This window comes from Eucalyptus grandis, chromosome 2 (assembly GCF_016545825.1).
Source record: "Eucalyptus grandis isolate ANBG69807.140 chromosome 2, ASM1654582v1, whole genome shotgun sequence".
NCBI classification, from domain to species: Eukaryota; Viridiplantae; Streptophyta; class Magnoliopsida; order Myrtales; family Myrtaceae; genus Eucalyptus; species Eucalyptus grandis.
The window spans coordinates 18,769,708-18,784,938 of NC_052613.1; the positions used below are offsets into that span (position 1 = coordinate 18,769,708).

General features: G+C 39.7%; 1 protein-coding gene across 1 annotated transcript; it reads left to right on the forward strand.

Annotated features, from left to right (window-relative positions):
- The first annotated feature begins 6,784 nt into the window (after window positions 1–6,784).
- Window positions 6,785–13,485, forward strand: LOC120290550 (iridoid oxidase-like). The gene is made up of 4 exons (XM_039306846.1): window positions 6,785–6,898; window positions 9,383–9,917; window positions 11,578–11,981; window positions 12,874–13,485. The coding sequence occupies exons 1-4, from the start codon at window positions 6,785–6,787 to the stop codon at window positions 13,483–13,485; spliced, it is 1,665 nt and encodes a 554-aa protein (XP_039162780.1).
- The last annotated feature ends 1,746 nt before the right edge of the window (window positions 13,486–15,231 follow it).

A 15,231-nucleotide genomic window follows, 5' to 3' on the forward strand; every position in this document is an offset into this window, starting at 1 on the left:
TGGTTTCTCTCGGTGGTAAAAGAAGAAGAGAGGATAAAGATGAGGAGGGATGGAGGGCCCTCTTGCTTGATATTTTCCAAACTTGGTCCCCAAGGTTCATCCTGCCAAGATAAACCCACGCTCCAATGATCCACCAAGCGTTCTCCATGACCTCCCAATTGGTCCAAAATAGCTAGTAGGAGGGGGAGTCACGAATTTTGGCACAATCCTTCCTCAATTCATCCTCAATCGGCTCTCATAAAATCAATCGATGCCTCAATGTCTCAATTACTATTTTTCCTCATCCAATAAACCATCGTGCATCTCAATTTTGCAACCAGAATTGATCCTCGGCTTCAACTGAACAAAAACAACCATATTTATTCAGTTGAAATTAGAACCCGAAAGCCTGGATGTCACAAATAGTGACAGCTTGATTCTATGCTTGCTGACCCAAAATGCTTCCCAAAGTCTCAAGCGCCTAACAATCCCATCAAATCTAGGATCGCTCAGTGCTACTAAACTCACAGTACCAGCCTGCAACGGTACTCTTACACTCACGTTGGCCTGAGCCTGCGCTCTACCTCGGGTACCTCGAGTATCAACCCTTGTCAACGTCCTACCCCGAGTTACAGTTCCTACTAACCTATGCCTAGGAGTTCTCCGCTCATGATCACTCATGCTATAGGATCTTATAGAAACATGTTTCCAATTCCAATACCATATTAGAATTTGAGTGATCCCACAAACAAGCTACCAATCAGCTATCACTCGCATACATCAACATAATTAAAAGGCATTTCCTACTACCTATCCCAAGAACCCATCCCACCTTATCACTCCAACTATTGACTAGCTCTATTACCACTCCGGGCGGGGATGTCATGCCCCAATCCTTGAGCGTGTGCCCATCCCTCGGTGGTCAATAATAAAAATGTGACTTCCCAAAACGAGTCACCGACCCTTTCATTTTATTGCATATTCGGAAGCGAATAACAAATCCCCTAACAGTAACCATCTGGGATATAAAAGCAAGACAACAGATTCACAAGCAAAACATGTTTTTATAAATATACTGAGTCATGTACAAAGGTTTATAACCAAAAGACTTCAAAAGACTGCCTCTCCAAAAAGAAATTGTCATATTTGACCTACACCATGAATCACCTCAGCTCGGCTCCAAGTCCTCCACCCTACGGTACTGAAAAGTTAAGCCCACGACGGGGTAAGATATAAATTTCAACGAATTCATGCTCTAAACCCCGATTAGGAGGGTAATACACCTAGAGGCGTCCTAACCACATAACCACACAACTACAGAGACTTACCTTGTCTCATATCCTTCCTGCATGTCAGCAAAGTTCATACCACAGACAACACAAAAGCATGAGCGGTAAACAAGCTCATCAACTAGAACGCCACACTCAAATTTCAAACAAGCACAGGGGTCCTATTATATCAAATCGTTATGACACGTCCCACATACAGTGCCACACAATTTTATCCCATAATTCGGCACATCTATCTCACTCAATCATGCGTTTTAATTGATTACTACTACCCGCACAAGCAGTTTTACCCAACACACATCAGCCCTCTGGCATAGCCAGGTTTCATCTCACTCCTTTGAGCAAAACTACATCCTCCGACACACATCAGGGATGGCATTCCTTACGGCATACTCGAAGGAGCTTTAATCCAGAATCTATTGTGACCGGCTTCCCATATAGGGTTAACATCCACTCATACACACTAGGGACGGGTTCTCTTAACCAACACACGATCATTCAATTATGGTAAAAAACACTGTGCATTACATTCAAATGTCCCAATTAAAATAATGCACTTGGCTCATTTTCTTCGTATTAAAAACACCCGATGAAAATAGTCGTTTGTGGGTACACGACCAGATCAAATCAAAAAAAAAAATTGATATCCTTCCTTTTAAAATCCCACTATTTTATATAGTATATAAAACAATTTTCGGTGTCAAAATCCGACACCTAGGATTTTCTAAATAAATATTGAATTTCAAAAAATTTCGAATAAATAACCAAAATTCTAATCAGTACTCAATTTGCACAAATTAACACCTAATTGCATAAACTAAACATACCATTGTAATCAACACGAAATTTTGGTCACCGACTATCCCGGTCTAATTTCGAAAAATAATTAAATAAATAATTATGAAAAATAATTAAATAATGTAAATTAAATCAATAAATGCAAACTTAGGCTAAAAATTGCTAATCTAACCACCTGTTGAACTAATTAATTTATACTAACCATTCTAACTATAATGCCACATAATAAACTAACTAATTACAAGTTCTAACCACCTAATTCACTAATCTAACTAACCTAAATTAATTAAACAAGCTAATAACTATCATAATATAATCTTAATATAATCTTAATATAATCTAAACACCCGTTTAACATCATTAGCCTACTAATTAGAGTTTAGTGCATAAACTCACTGATTTAGCGCGAAAACCGGTTCACCGCAATGGTGGCGCAACAGCAACCGAAACTTGAACTTTTGGCAACACCAATGGAGACTTGGACTGGGTAAAAATAGCTCACAAACTCATTGCTTGAGCTGAAAACCAATTATGCTCAAGAACTCGTCGTGAGCTTGGCTTAGCGGCTCGAGACTACGCAGCGTGTGAAGGTGAAGAGAGCAATTGGAGGTGGCAGGTGGCGTCAACGCTAGTGGTCCACAAACCAGATGAAGAAGCAGCTTCGGGCGGAGAGGAGCTGCTAGAGTCAATGTTGGCGGAGAAGGCGTTGCTGGAGTTTGACTCGGTGAATCAACACCACGCGAAGATGGGTAAGGCGGCAGCGAAATGGAGGTGGGACAGGCAATGGTGGTGGAGTAGCTACAAGATAGACTCGATAGAGGGAAATGGAAGTAGGTGTTGGTGGAGAGAGAGAGAGAGAGAGAAACAACGGAGCTGCTTCGGTGAAGGAATAAATGAACGAAAGCATAAGGCAGAGGGGTTGGTCAAACCGGCGTGCGCGAGAGAAAGGACCAAAGGAGAGGGGCAGCTTGGCGTAAGGAGGAAGCTGCAATTTGGGGGAAAGAAGTCCACAAAATTATCCACTCAATTAAATGCTTGGTCTCACAAGCCTTCAAGTTAATCCCCTTTTCCCCCAATCACTTTCATGCATCTAAATCCCCACAAATAACAAGTTTTGATGCCAAATGTTGCAGCCCCCTTCAAGCTTACGAATTTCCCTCAAATAGACTTCAATTTCTTCACCAATTGATGTCCAATTTTGCTGAGGAGGAAGCCCACACAATTTCTACAATTTCCCTTCACCAAGTAGCTCACTTTGGAGGCCAAAAATCCCTTCTATTTGGCACATCCAAATTTCCGTTCTTTTCCGAATCGTCCGAATTGATTTTCCGTAAGAATCTTGAACTCGCCGAAAATTCTTCAAAGGATGAGTCGGCGTTCCTAAAATAAATCGTGACATGAAAAAACTTTATTTTCTAAAATCAAGTTCAACTTCACGGTTAATTTCAATCTGGTGCGATTTTAGCGTGTCCTAACCTACCGGGTAGCTTTTAGGAATTTTTAGCGCATTTGACCTGTGCTCGATTATTTCGAGCCACATTGTGCATCTTCGACACATTTGCGACTCTCAATTGTTGTGAAAATCTCAAGATTTCAAATACGGACACAGGGTACAAAAATGATAGAAAAATCGGTCTAGTGCCGTTCAATAGAAATTTTGCAATTAGGTGCAATCACCCACACACTAATCACATACCTCTATCGAATCAACCTATCTTCAAATTTCTGATTAATTTTGACGGTGCCGTAATGACTCTTTCAGATTAGTACAGTCGAGTTGGTTGAATTCTCAAGTCTATTGCATTTAGATTCCTTAATAGCTTCACCTAATAGGCCAGTTATCCCGTGAGTGATCAGCTCAGGGAAAAGAACTATAGACGCATCGATGAAAAGCCCAACTTATTAAATTGAAAACAAAACTTGAAATTCAAGATGTCGTTGTGGCACCCCTCGAACGGCCCCCGATCCGTTATGGTCGCCACAATGCACTTACCTTTCTCTTGTCTTGACAATATATCACTCTAATAGCATACAATCATAATAAGCCCATAACTCCTGGGGGTTTATATCTTTTGATCAGTCCCTACACAGAAATATGGCGGAAGCATATCCAACAACTCCCTTCCCTATATTTAGAAAATGATGCACACCAACTAAACATTTATAGATAAAAGCCGAACACTTTTATTTACTTAAACCAGACGGACATCATTCATCGGTACATCAAAATGCCATAGTCTTCAATAATCGGCTATACTTCAAAAGATGACCGACATCTTTTCCAACAATCGTATACTTAAAGTCCATCAATCAATGTCAACGTCCAAAAGTTCCTTCCTTTGTTGTCCTCCTCCTCACAATCATATCCAACCACTCGATCATTTGCTAGTTGCAGTGATAGTAGAGGCATCTTATCTAGTCTGAAATGTTAGTCTCCAAAATGGGTGAGTACAACCACTCAGCAGTAAAAGATTCATTAAGTTATATCATGCAATACCATCAATATCTAGATTCATACAAGATAGACAAGATAGGCAATCAATGAATAAGTATGCATCCAAACCATATAACTCTCTAATGCAATGATCAGTGCATTTCCAACCAATAAGATGCATCATGTCCAATCACACAAGTCATGATCATAGGGTCAAACTGTAATGACACGTCTCATTTCATGCCATACAATTTAGTCCTATAACCAGACCACACACACACTTAGTGGAACCATCAGTTTTAACATTCAAAAGGTTTCACCCCCCAGAGGACCAATGTTTGTGTCCTTATGGGCAATCGCACCCAATTCTGGCGTCGCGAAGTCCTCCGGTACACACCTCCGAACATCTCGCATCCCACCTGGCATCACAAGGAATTGATGGGGCTCGCCATAAAAATGGTTATCCATGCCTTCCGGAATTACGTACCGACATACCACCGGGCATCCGGCACACACCTCCAAGCATCTCGACTCCCGAGGAAAATCCTCTGGGCATGTATTCAAAATACAACTAGGCATCCAAAGGGCATCAACTCATTCAAACCTCTGGGCATTCTAACTCCCGGGGCATCGTTGACCCGAGGGTCCAACGGCAATAATTAACATCTTAATTTCCAAAAACACTTTTCAATGCAATGACAAAATGTCTCTTGAGTCTCATCACATCTCAATATTGCATAATATGCCAATGACAGTATCATCATGTCACATAACAACCCAAGATGCATTCACTTTTGAAATCGATTGAGCAAAGTCGGAGTAAAACAGCTTAAAAACCAAAATGTGCAGCTTTAATGAAAATTTCGAAATAACCCCTAAATGAACTCATCAAATTATGAAATTTGGATATGTTGTAAACAAGACCTAAAGGAAAATGTTTCATGAAGAACACTAAGTCAGATTCACTGTATATCAAGAGCAATAATTTCGATATTCCCTACTAACACTCTGTAATAATTTCCAGATTTAACATTTACAAGAAAAATCATTTCACCAATCAAAACTTGTCCATTTATTCTCAATTTTTGAGATGTTATTCCTACAGATGTTCTCTCCAACTTTCATTAAGTATTCGAAGTTCAACTCTATCTAGATAAATACAGAAAATTCGTGGAATCATCAAAGGTCAGGCTGTTTTTCTACGGAACAGTTTTTCTGTTTTAAAATGAATTGCTTCTATCTACACATTCTTGTATTCATATAGCTATAACTATGAGTTAAACTCAATCTAATGGATGTTATCTTAAGTAAAATGATTATATTCCTTATCTTCATCTCTAGAAATTAAAGCTACACAATATAAACGATTTTCTATCCATGTTCATCTAAGACAGAAAACATCTAATGTTTTTCTCTTCATTTCCAGCTCAATCAAACCGTTGTTTTACTACAAATTCATCATGTAGCATCTCAACACACTTACACAGCATCTAGGAGTAGTCATAGTACATTTTCACTCACCTAGAACCCTTCACAACTCGGTACAAAGCACGTACTCACATCTTGGCTCATGTAACTCAACATGCATCACCTTTTCTTCACTCAACACACACCATTACACCTCACTCAACAATCACAGCTCACTCACAATTAGATTTTGAGACATGCAAGCCTCAAATGCAACATGCAATGACTTATAGCCTCGATCTAGAACTTATCTAGCTCAATCCAACATAAAATAACAACTTCGCATTCAATCCTCCACAGATTGGCATTCAGTTTTTATCTCAACCCTTCCTCAAGTCTATTGCACTACACTAGATAGCAACAGCACTACATCACATAGATTGATGAACTTCTACTTGCCTCTAATTCCTTAGCTTGACAGCAAGTAAAACCGAAAGCTTGGGCTTGGCTCAACAGCGACAAAGACCGGTGGCGACAACGGTGGCAGCTCGAGCGCGAGCACTGGTGATCTCTTCTTCCTCACACTGTGCACTCACTCACTGCTTGCATCTCTCTCTCTCTCACTTGCTCACTCGCTCGTTCGGTCTCTCTCTCTCTCTCTGCTCAAAATTCTATTCGGTTCACTCTCTTTCTTCACCATCAAAACCGAGCTAATAGTTCCCTCAAAATTAATTAGACTAATGATGATATTTGCATGTAGGGGTTTCGATGGATGCATGCATGGAGGACAGGTGGGGGAGACATGGCAATTTTCTTTGGCCACTTGTAGACACGAACGAAGCAGCTGTTCCAAGCTCCTCCTTCGCTGGCCACCGAAATGGAGAGCAACGTGGCTGCTGCTGGGTGCCCCTCAGTCAACCACCCACCTTGGTTGACTCCTCAACGTTCGTATGGGCTGCATGGGCGTGGGCTGTGGGCTCTTCATTCCAACGTGATTATGGGCTGTAGACGTGGGCCATATACGTGAGCTTCATGTTGCTGCATGGGTCAACAATCTTATTTTGTTGACTGGTTGGACAACAAAGAAAGGCGCGGCTGCAAGTCTTGTACGTGCATGGGATATTTGGGTTGGCATGGTCCTCATGCGTAAGAAGAAACGGCCAGCTCGAGGCGGCCGATTTTTTTGGTGCTCCTTCACCAACGTATTCGGGTCAGCGTGTTAGGAACTCGGGCATGATCGAGAATTGGCGCGAAAATAGGGGACTCCTCGACGATTTCTGTTATCAACTTCCATGTACAAAGAGGTAAAAAACAACTGGCATGTAAGGCTCATTTAGCAAGGTGCAAATGCGGGTGAGGTTGCTCTCGCAAGTGGCCTTACCTAAGGGAATTTATTTTTATTTTTTTGACAAGACTATGGCTTACTCAGCAATTAGACCATCGCTAAAAAAAATGCATTGGTCCAACAATAATATGAGCCAATGATGGTGTATAGCACCAACGGCATAATTTGACGATACTTTCGTCATTTAATCACAAATCGCTGCGTATCCAAGGGCTGTCGAAATTTTCGGATGCCACAGTCACATTTATGGTGGGCTGTGTTTGAGTAGCCCCTCCACCATTCAACAAGGAGTAAATGCTTTCCAAATTGAAAAGGGAAGGTCTTGTTTTTTTTCTTTAGTCAAAGAACATTAGGTTTCTTCGTTAGTAAGAAGCAAGGACTTCATGTCTTTGTCTCATTTGTCGTTCATGTGTTTTTTCTTCACTTTGTGGAGTTTCTTGTTTTCTATTTGATGTTAGTTAAGCTATGCACACATCTAACCACTTTAAAAGGTTGTGGACTTCAGATCTGTAGTTATACAGAAGCAAAGAGCATTTTCATTTCCATTATTTCTCTCTCCAGTCTTCATTTGTACCTTGTTCCAAACTTCCAAAAGTTGTCATATTCTTTTTGGTTCCACCATCACTATGGGAGGGATCATCAACTATAAATCTCTCTTGCATTCAATTTCTGGGTGCGCATAATCTACATACTGGCCAAAGCCGTTTCCTACTCGAGCCTCTCTAGAGTCACCATCGATAAAAATTTTAGCTGTCAATTTCTCTCTCCCATTGGGAGGGATCATCAGCGCATAATCTAACTGGCCAAAGCCGTTTCCTACTCGAGCCTCTCTAGCATTAAAAAATTCAAATTTCTCTCTCGGGGTGCGCATAATCTACATACTGGCCAAAGCCGTTTCCTACTCGAGCCTCTCTAGAGTCACCATCGATAAAAAAATTCAGCTGTCAATTTCTCTCTCGCATTCAATTTCTGGGTGCGCATAATCCACATACTGGCCAAAGCCGTTTCCTACTCTAGCCTCTCTAGAGTCACCATCGATAAAAAATTTAACTGTCAAGCCCGCTGTTCTCATGCTACTTCATCCCTAGTTGAAGAGTGTAGGAGATACCTAATCTCCATGAGATAAACGGATAACTCACGTGAATTGACACCTAATTATTAGTAAAATATCATGCCTCTAGTTTATATGTGCAGGAGGAAGGACACGAGAAAAATGAATTCAAGTTCATATAAACTACACCTAATTATTAATAAACTATCATGCCTCTAGTTTATATGTGCAGGAGGAACGCCACGAGAAAAAATTCAATTCAAGTTTTATATGTGCAGGAGGAACGCCACGAGAAAAATGAATTCAAGTTCATATAAACTACACCTAATTATTAATAAACTATCGTGCCTCTAGTTTATATGTGCAGGAGGAATGCCACGAGAAAAATTAATTCAAGTTCATATTAACTACACCTAATTATTAATAAATTATCGTGCCTCTAGTTTATATGTGCAGGAGGAACGCCACGAGAAAAATGAATTCATGTTTATATAAACTAACTGTTTTTTGATCAAGGGTAAACTCCAGCCATTATCTGGGAGTTTGATTGCTGAAATGATTTTCTTTGATAATCCATGATGAATTCATTGGTGAAATTCATGTTTCACCATCAAGTAGTCCTTTGGAGAGTGGAGATTAGAAATTTCGATCAAATTGATGATTGGATTATATATATACATATATATATATATATATATATATATATAATATTTTTGATAAATAACATGCCATCTTACCAAGGCAAAAGTAAGTATATAACTATATGATTTTGGCAAGACAAATAAATTGATCAAGCAATCCGTGAAATCCAAGGAAGAACAAGACATCAATACATTGAATATTGAATTAAAATTATAGGGCTTGATTGCACAAATTAAGAGTTAAAAGATTAGATCGCATAATTTACGTAAGTTTTTGGACCAAAAAGGAAATTATTATGATGATTTAAGAATCGAGTTTTACCTATTTCGATGAAATGGATGGATCACAAGAATCAACGTGACCAGCATGTTACCCCTTTTCATTGCCAAAAGACAAAATTAATGTTTTCTCCTGTATTTCCCGTACAATAATCGCAGAAGCGTAAGGTGAGAAATAGCTCAAAGCTTAGCCAATGGAGTATTTCGCTCTTTTGGCTCGGCCTCCTCCTCCCGGCACTTCTAGTTTTCCTTCTCAACCGTCGGAAGCGCACCAAGCTTCCCCCTCAGCCACCAGCATGGCCCGTGATCGGCAACATCCTCGACCTCGGGACCATGGCGCACCAGAACCTCCACAACCTCCGAGCCAAGCATGGGCCTGTCTTGTGGTTGAAGCTCGGTTCCGTGAACACCATGGCGATCCAATCAGCTCAAGCGGCCATGGAGTTATTCAAGGGCCATGACTTCGTGTTCGCGGACCGCAAATGTCCCCATGCGCTTACTGCTTTTGGCTATGACCAAGGCTCGCTCGCTGTTGGTCGTTATGGTGACTACTGGCGCGCTCTCCGGCGTCTCTGCTCCGCGGAGCTCTTCGTGAACAAGCGCGTCAACGATGCGGCCCACCTCAGGCAAAAATGTGTCGACAGCATGATCATGTATATAGAGGAAGAAATGGCAGTCAAACAAGCAACAAAAGGTTATTTCTTAAGTACTTGGCGCTCAGCCCGAAAAAAAAAAAAAAAAAGTACTTGGCGTTAGTTCTGACTCTGTGTCCTATGTGTCGCCTGGAATGATTGAAGTAATAGCTTTTAGAAAGGTAAAAAGGCAACGAGGAGAGAGAGATGAACTTATCTTAAACTCAATACAAATAAGATGAAGGTCCCATACCCTACCCTACATTTTTATAGAGTCACAACCCTTAATTAATTATTAATATGAAGAAAAAGCTGAGAAGACGGTCCGATCACTATTTAGGAAACGACGAGGACACGCTGACCACAAATCTATATTGCGGGATATTAGCGACAAGAATATAACATTTTCAATTATATATTTTTAGTTCGAGTTGGCCCTCCTCTTAAATATGTAGATGGAATATTTACGAGGAATGTCGCACCAGCACTATACGTTGGCACTAACTAAGCTAATTTATTTAGTGAAATGATTTTTTTCTAAACATAGTTCTGATACGGGTAAGAAAAAATAAATAAATAAATATATATATATATATATATATATATATAAATCTAACTAATAATTATGCACAACGGAATGGAGGGTGCTGGCTAGGGTGGGCGGCAGTTTCGAGGCACGACATGGATCGTTGGGTGCTCGCCGTTCGTGAACGCCACCTCCCGTACAAGCACACCCTTGCCACCTTAGCGACGAGTCGCCTCCATCCTTAATTCAGCATAGCCTCCATTCACGTAAGTCTCCCCCTAGTTCAATTGCGACACTTCTGTTTTTCATTTCTTTTTTTGCAAATTTCCTTATTTTTGATTTTTTTATATATTTATGTTATTTTTAATTTCCTTATTTATGAATTTTTTGTTATTCTATTTTATGTTTTTAAAAAGAAAAATGATTGCGTGACAATATTTAATGTTTAGTAAAAATAACAGTCAATTCTAAATCACAAAAATCAAATCATAAATAATTATAAATTATTGTGAAATTCACATTTCAAGAATTTATAATTCATAATAAATTATTATTCTCACAATCCTTTCAAAAACTTATGTAGGATACCGTGTTGACATTCAACGAGACTTAATTGCCATTTCAACATTTATATTTCCTTTTAAATGGAAAGACCAAACCAGACAAGAACGTATATGATTTAGGGATCTAATTCCACCGAAAAAAAAAATAAGGGACCTAATTAAACCTTTTGTAAAAGTTTAGGGATTACCTATACTTCTATCCTTTTGTTTTGTGTACTGTAATTGACAAAGTCAACAAATTAAATACTAGTGTAAATAACTCAATTTACCAAAGAGCTACTGGAATTTAATTTTTATTTTCAGTCAAACTTGCTTTCTTTTTTGGGAGTTCGAGTCGAACTAGAGTGGCTCTACTGTTGAATTATGTAAAGCTCGAGTGGCTTTATCATTGAATTGCGTAGCTAAACTTTCGTGTTGGACATTGAAGCATACACAGTAAGTCAAGTGGAGCTTACGAGCAGCTTAGAGATTGGTTCCTCTTGATTTGACTGCATCTTTCCTTTAACTAGTTGCACAACTTGGTACAATCTATTTTTCAGATGTCTAATTTGTTAAGTGTGGTTATAATTTGTTAAGTGTGGTTATACATTCTCAGATTAGAATTAATCATACAGAAATTTCATTTTTATGAAGAGCAAGGAATCGACTTATCTCACTTCCTCTTTCTCCTGGCGTTTAATGTGGTGGGCAACATGGTGCTCTCACGGGATCTATTGGACCCAAAATCGAAGGATGGGCCCGAGTTCTACGACGCCATGAACCTGGTCATGGAATGGGCCGGCAAGCCCAACGTGGCCGACTTCATGCCATGGTTGAAATGGTTGGATCCGCAGGGGATCAAGGCAAGCATGGCGAAGGACATGGGTCGGGCCATGAAGATTGCCGAAGGCTTTGTGAAAGAGAGGTTGGAGGAGCGAAAGCTAAGGGGAGAGATGAGAACAACCAATGATTTCTTGGACACATTATTGGATTATGAGGGCGATGGAAAAGAAGGCCCTCACAAAATCTCTTCCCAGAACATCAATATAATCATTTTGGTGAGTTTGCTCCTCTCTTCCACGTTTAACATGACCACACTTTGAGACATTAGGTCTAATTCGGTTGATTAAGTGGCGTGACAAACTTAACTGACATTTAAACAACTAGGGTCACATCACGCATTACAAAGAAGTTTTGGTAGCTAACTTAATAAATCAATCATGGTGCCGTCCAAGCACTGATTTTTCTTTTCATTAAAATAAACTAAAATCAATCTTATGTCTCCATCAAGCATTCCAACTAGTTATTGTAAAATTACCAGGTTAGTCAAGTCGATGTCAATCAAGTCGAGAAATTTTGACATTGGCTTACAAAATTTGGCTGAAATCAAATCGATTGCAAGGATAAAACCAGTGCAAATAATTATTGCAATCAAACTCTTAGGCAGGAATAATTTTCAAAGCCGTCGACTGACAATTGCAGTAAAGCAATTATTATAGCTGAAACTATAAGAAGCGCACATCTTAATGGAAACGCGCAGAACAAGCTTTACTTATGTTAATCCATTTTGCTCTCTTGCAAATCTCTTTCAGTTATTTCCCAGCAACCTATTTCTTGCCATTCCAGTTGTTTATTTCCTTTTGTCAATCAAACACTTGCCCCATCTCTTTCATAAATACTTCTGTTGTCACTAGTGGATTCATTTTGTCAACTTCAAGTTCTTGTTCCTTTCTTTGTGTGCCAATTTTCTGCCAATTCGAAGAATAGGAACTGCTGTCTTTGATCAGGATTGTTGATCAGGTGAAGCATGATAATTTTTACTATTGAGCTGACGATTCGAGGGTGACTTTTTCCAGCCAAAGAGAATCTCTTAATTATAGGACGAGACTCGGACACTTGTGATATCCAAGACCTAATCTTTGTACTGAATGGGTCTACTTGATGGTGCAGGAAATGTTTTTCGCCGGATCGGAGACTACAAGTAGCACCATTGAGTGGGCGATGGCAGAGCTACTCCGCCAACCCGAGTCAATGAAAAAGGCCAAAGATGAGATCGACCAGGTTGTGGGGTTGAACAGAAAGCTCGAAGAAAATGACACAGAAAATATGCCATTTTTGCAAGCCGTGGTGAAGGAAACCCTAAGATTGCATCCCCCAGTACCTTTACTTCTCCCACGAAATGCTCTAAAGGAAACCAAATTCATGGGTTTTGATATACCCAAAGATACCCAGGTTTTCGTGAATGCATGGAGCATTGGAAGAGACCCCGATGCTTGGGAGGACCCATTGGCATTCAAACCAAAGAGGTTCATGGGATCTAAAATTGACTGCAAGGGTCAAAACTTTGAGCTAATTCCATTTGGATCAGGCAGAAGAATATGCATCGGACTTTCATTGGCGGATAGGGTGCTTCATCTTGGTCTTGCAACACTGCTTTACCATTTCGATTGGGAGCTAGGCGATGGTTCAACTCCAAAGACCCTCGACATGAAAGAGCGGGTGGGAATAATACAAAGAAAGCTCCATCCTTTGAAAGTGATACCTAAAAAACGTAGCATGTGAGGTATAATTACCCTAAGGTCATTAGTGCTAATGTTATTGTGTCAATAAAAAAAGCTGTCCAAGGAAGACTTCTTAAGAATGATGTCATCCCTGCACAAATATCTCAGGGAAACTACGTTCCTATGTTAGCATTTGGGTCTCGTTTGAATTGTATGACTTGAGCATGTAGCAGGGTAGCTCACCTGCCCTTTATACCATCAATAAAACCTCACTTGTCGAAATAGAAAATTACTCTAAATTTGGCTCCACACTTAGAGTCCACAAAATGGACATTTGCGATGAACCGGATTCACTAGACGCAAGACTGTACAATAGATTCCCGAATCGTATACTATGAGCGGTTTCTAGTGGGTGATGGTGGAGCTAATCGACCAGCCAAATTTCATAATATTGTACGATTAAAGAGAGAAATATAAAAGAAAAGTAACATGAAGATACTGTATGATCTTGTCGGATCTTGTCAAATCCATATGGACAATTTATCACGTGGACTCTGCAGTAGGACCCACGTAAACACGGTCGGTGTTGGTTCACATGTTTTGTCACTATTGCAAATTATTATAAAATAAACACAAGATTGCAAATTTGCTGAAGAAGGCTGTAGATACGTCTGATTCATTACTGCTGGGAATTACAAATTCCCTATAACCGATCCGATACACAATCAAACCCTTAAACGAACACAGAAGATAAGCCTAGAAAGAACATGTATCACCGATAAAAAATTACATTACAGAATTAAGTGTACCTAATATTTCACAGATTAAATACCAATGTTAAATATCGAGGAAGAATTATAATCCCGTTCTATTGAGTTAAATATCGAGAAAGAATTATGATCTCGTTCTATCGAAGAGCGTACAGTTGTTTTTAGGGGGAGAGAACTCTGAACGTGAGGATAATATTCATACGTTACTTTTTAGAGGTGGAGAGTTTTTCTGCTTCTGGAAAAAGACATATGTACACCAAAAGGTATGTCTCCTTTTTCTTTTTATCTTTTAAAACATTTCTTCCCAAAAGACATCTTTTCAACGTAATATTTCAACGTGACACTTCATCCAAAAGACGCAATCCCTCAATGCATCATTTCATATCTCAACTATTCATTCATAGGCCCTTATCCTGTGGGCCGAGCTTTTAGGCCCAACATGGGCAGACGAGCCCACTTAGGCCCATCAAGTCATAAACTAAACCCATTAATTACCATAATCCATCCGTATATAATCCAGCCGTGGGTCGTTACGGCGGCTACTGGCGCGCTCTCCGGCGTCTCTGCTCTGCAGAGCTCCTCGTAACCAAGCGCGTCAACGAGACTGCCCATTTCAGGCAGAAGTGCGTCGACAGCATGATCGTGTATTCAGAGGAAGAAATTCTCGCGTGCTTGGTGTTCCTTTTGACTTTTTTTTTTTAAGAGACAGTGGGGAGGGGGACGTTTCTTTAGCTCCTTATAAAATATACACTACACGATATATCCACTAGTGTCACAACCACTTCTCGATTATTAATATAGGTCAAATCAATGATGAAGACATGTTAAGACTTCTACAAAAGTGCGGCTAATAGGAATGATCCCTTGCCTCAAAATAATGTATTTCAGTAAAGAATACAACTTACAACTAGATTTAACTCAAAAAAATAAAATAATGGGCCTGTTTTTTTTTGGGATAAAGGGATAAAGGAACGCGGTTTTTGAACTTTTGTAAAATGTTCAATCAGGTTCCAGAATCATTTTTGTGTGTAAATTTG

Excerpts from the sequence above, each read along its gene's own strand:
- LOC120290550 (XM_039306846.1), top strand. The coding sequence starts at position 6,785 with ATGGAGAGCAACGTGGCTGCTGCTGGGTGCCCCTCAGTCAACCACCCA. Across the intron at positions 6,899-9,382 it reads TGTGGGCTCTTCATTCCAAC|AAGCGTAAGGTGAGAAATAG; the intron begins GTGATTATGGGC and ends CAATAATCGCAG. Across the intron at positions 9,918-11,577 it reads AGTCAAACAAGCAACAAAAG|AGCAAGGAATCGACTTATCT; the intron begins GTTATTTCTTAA and ends ATTTTTATGAAG.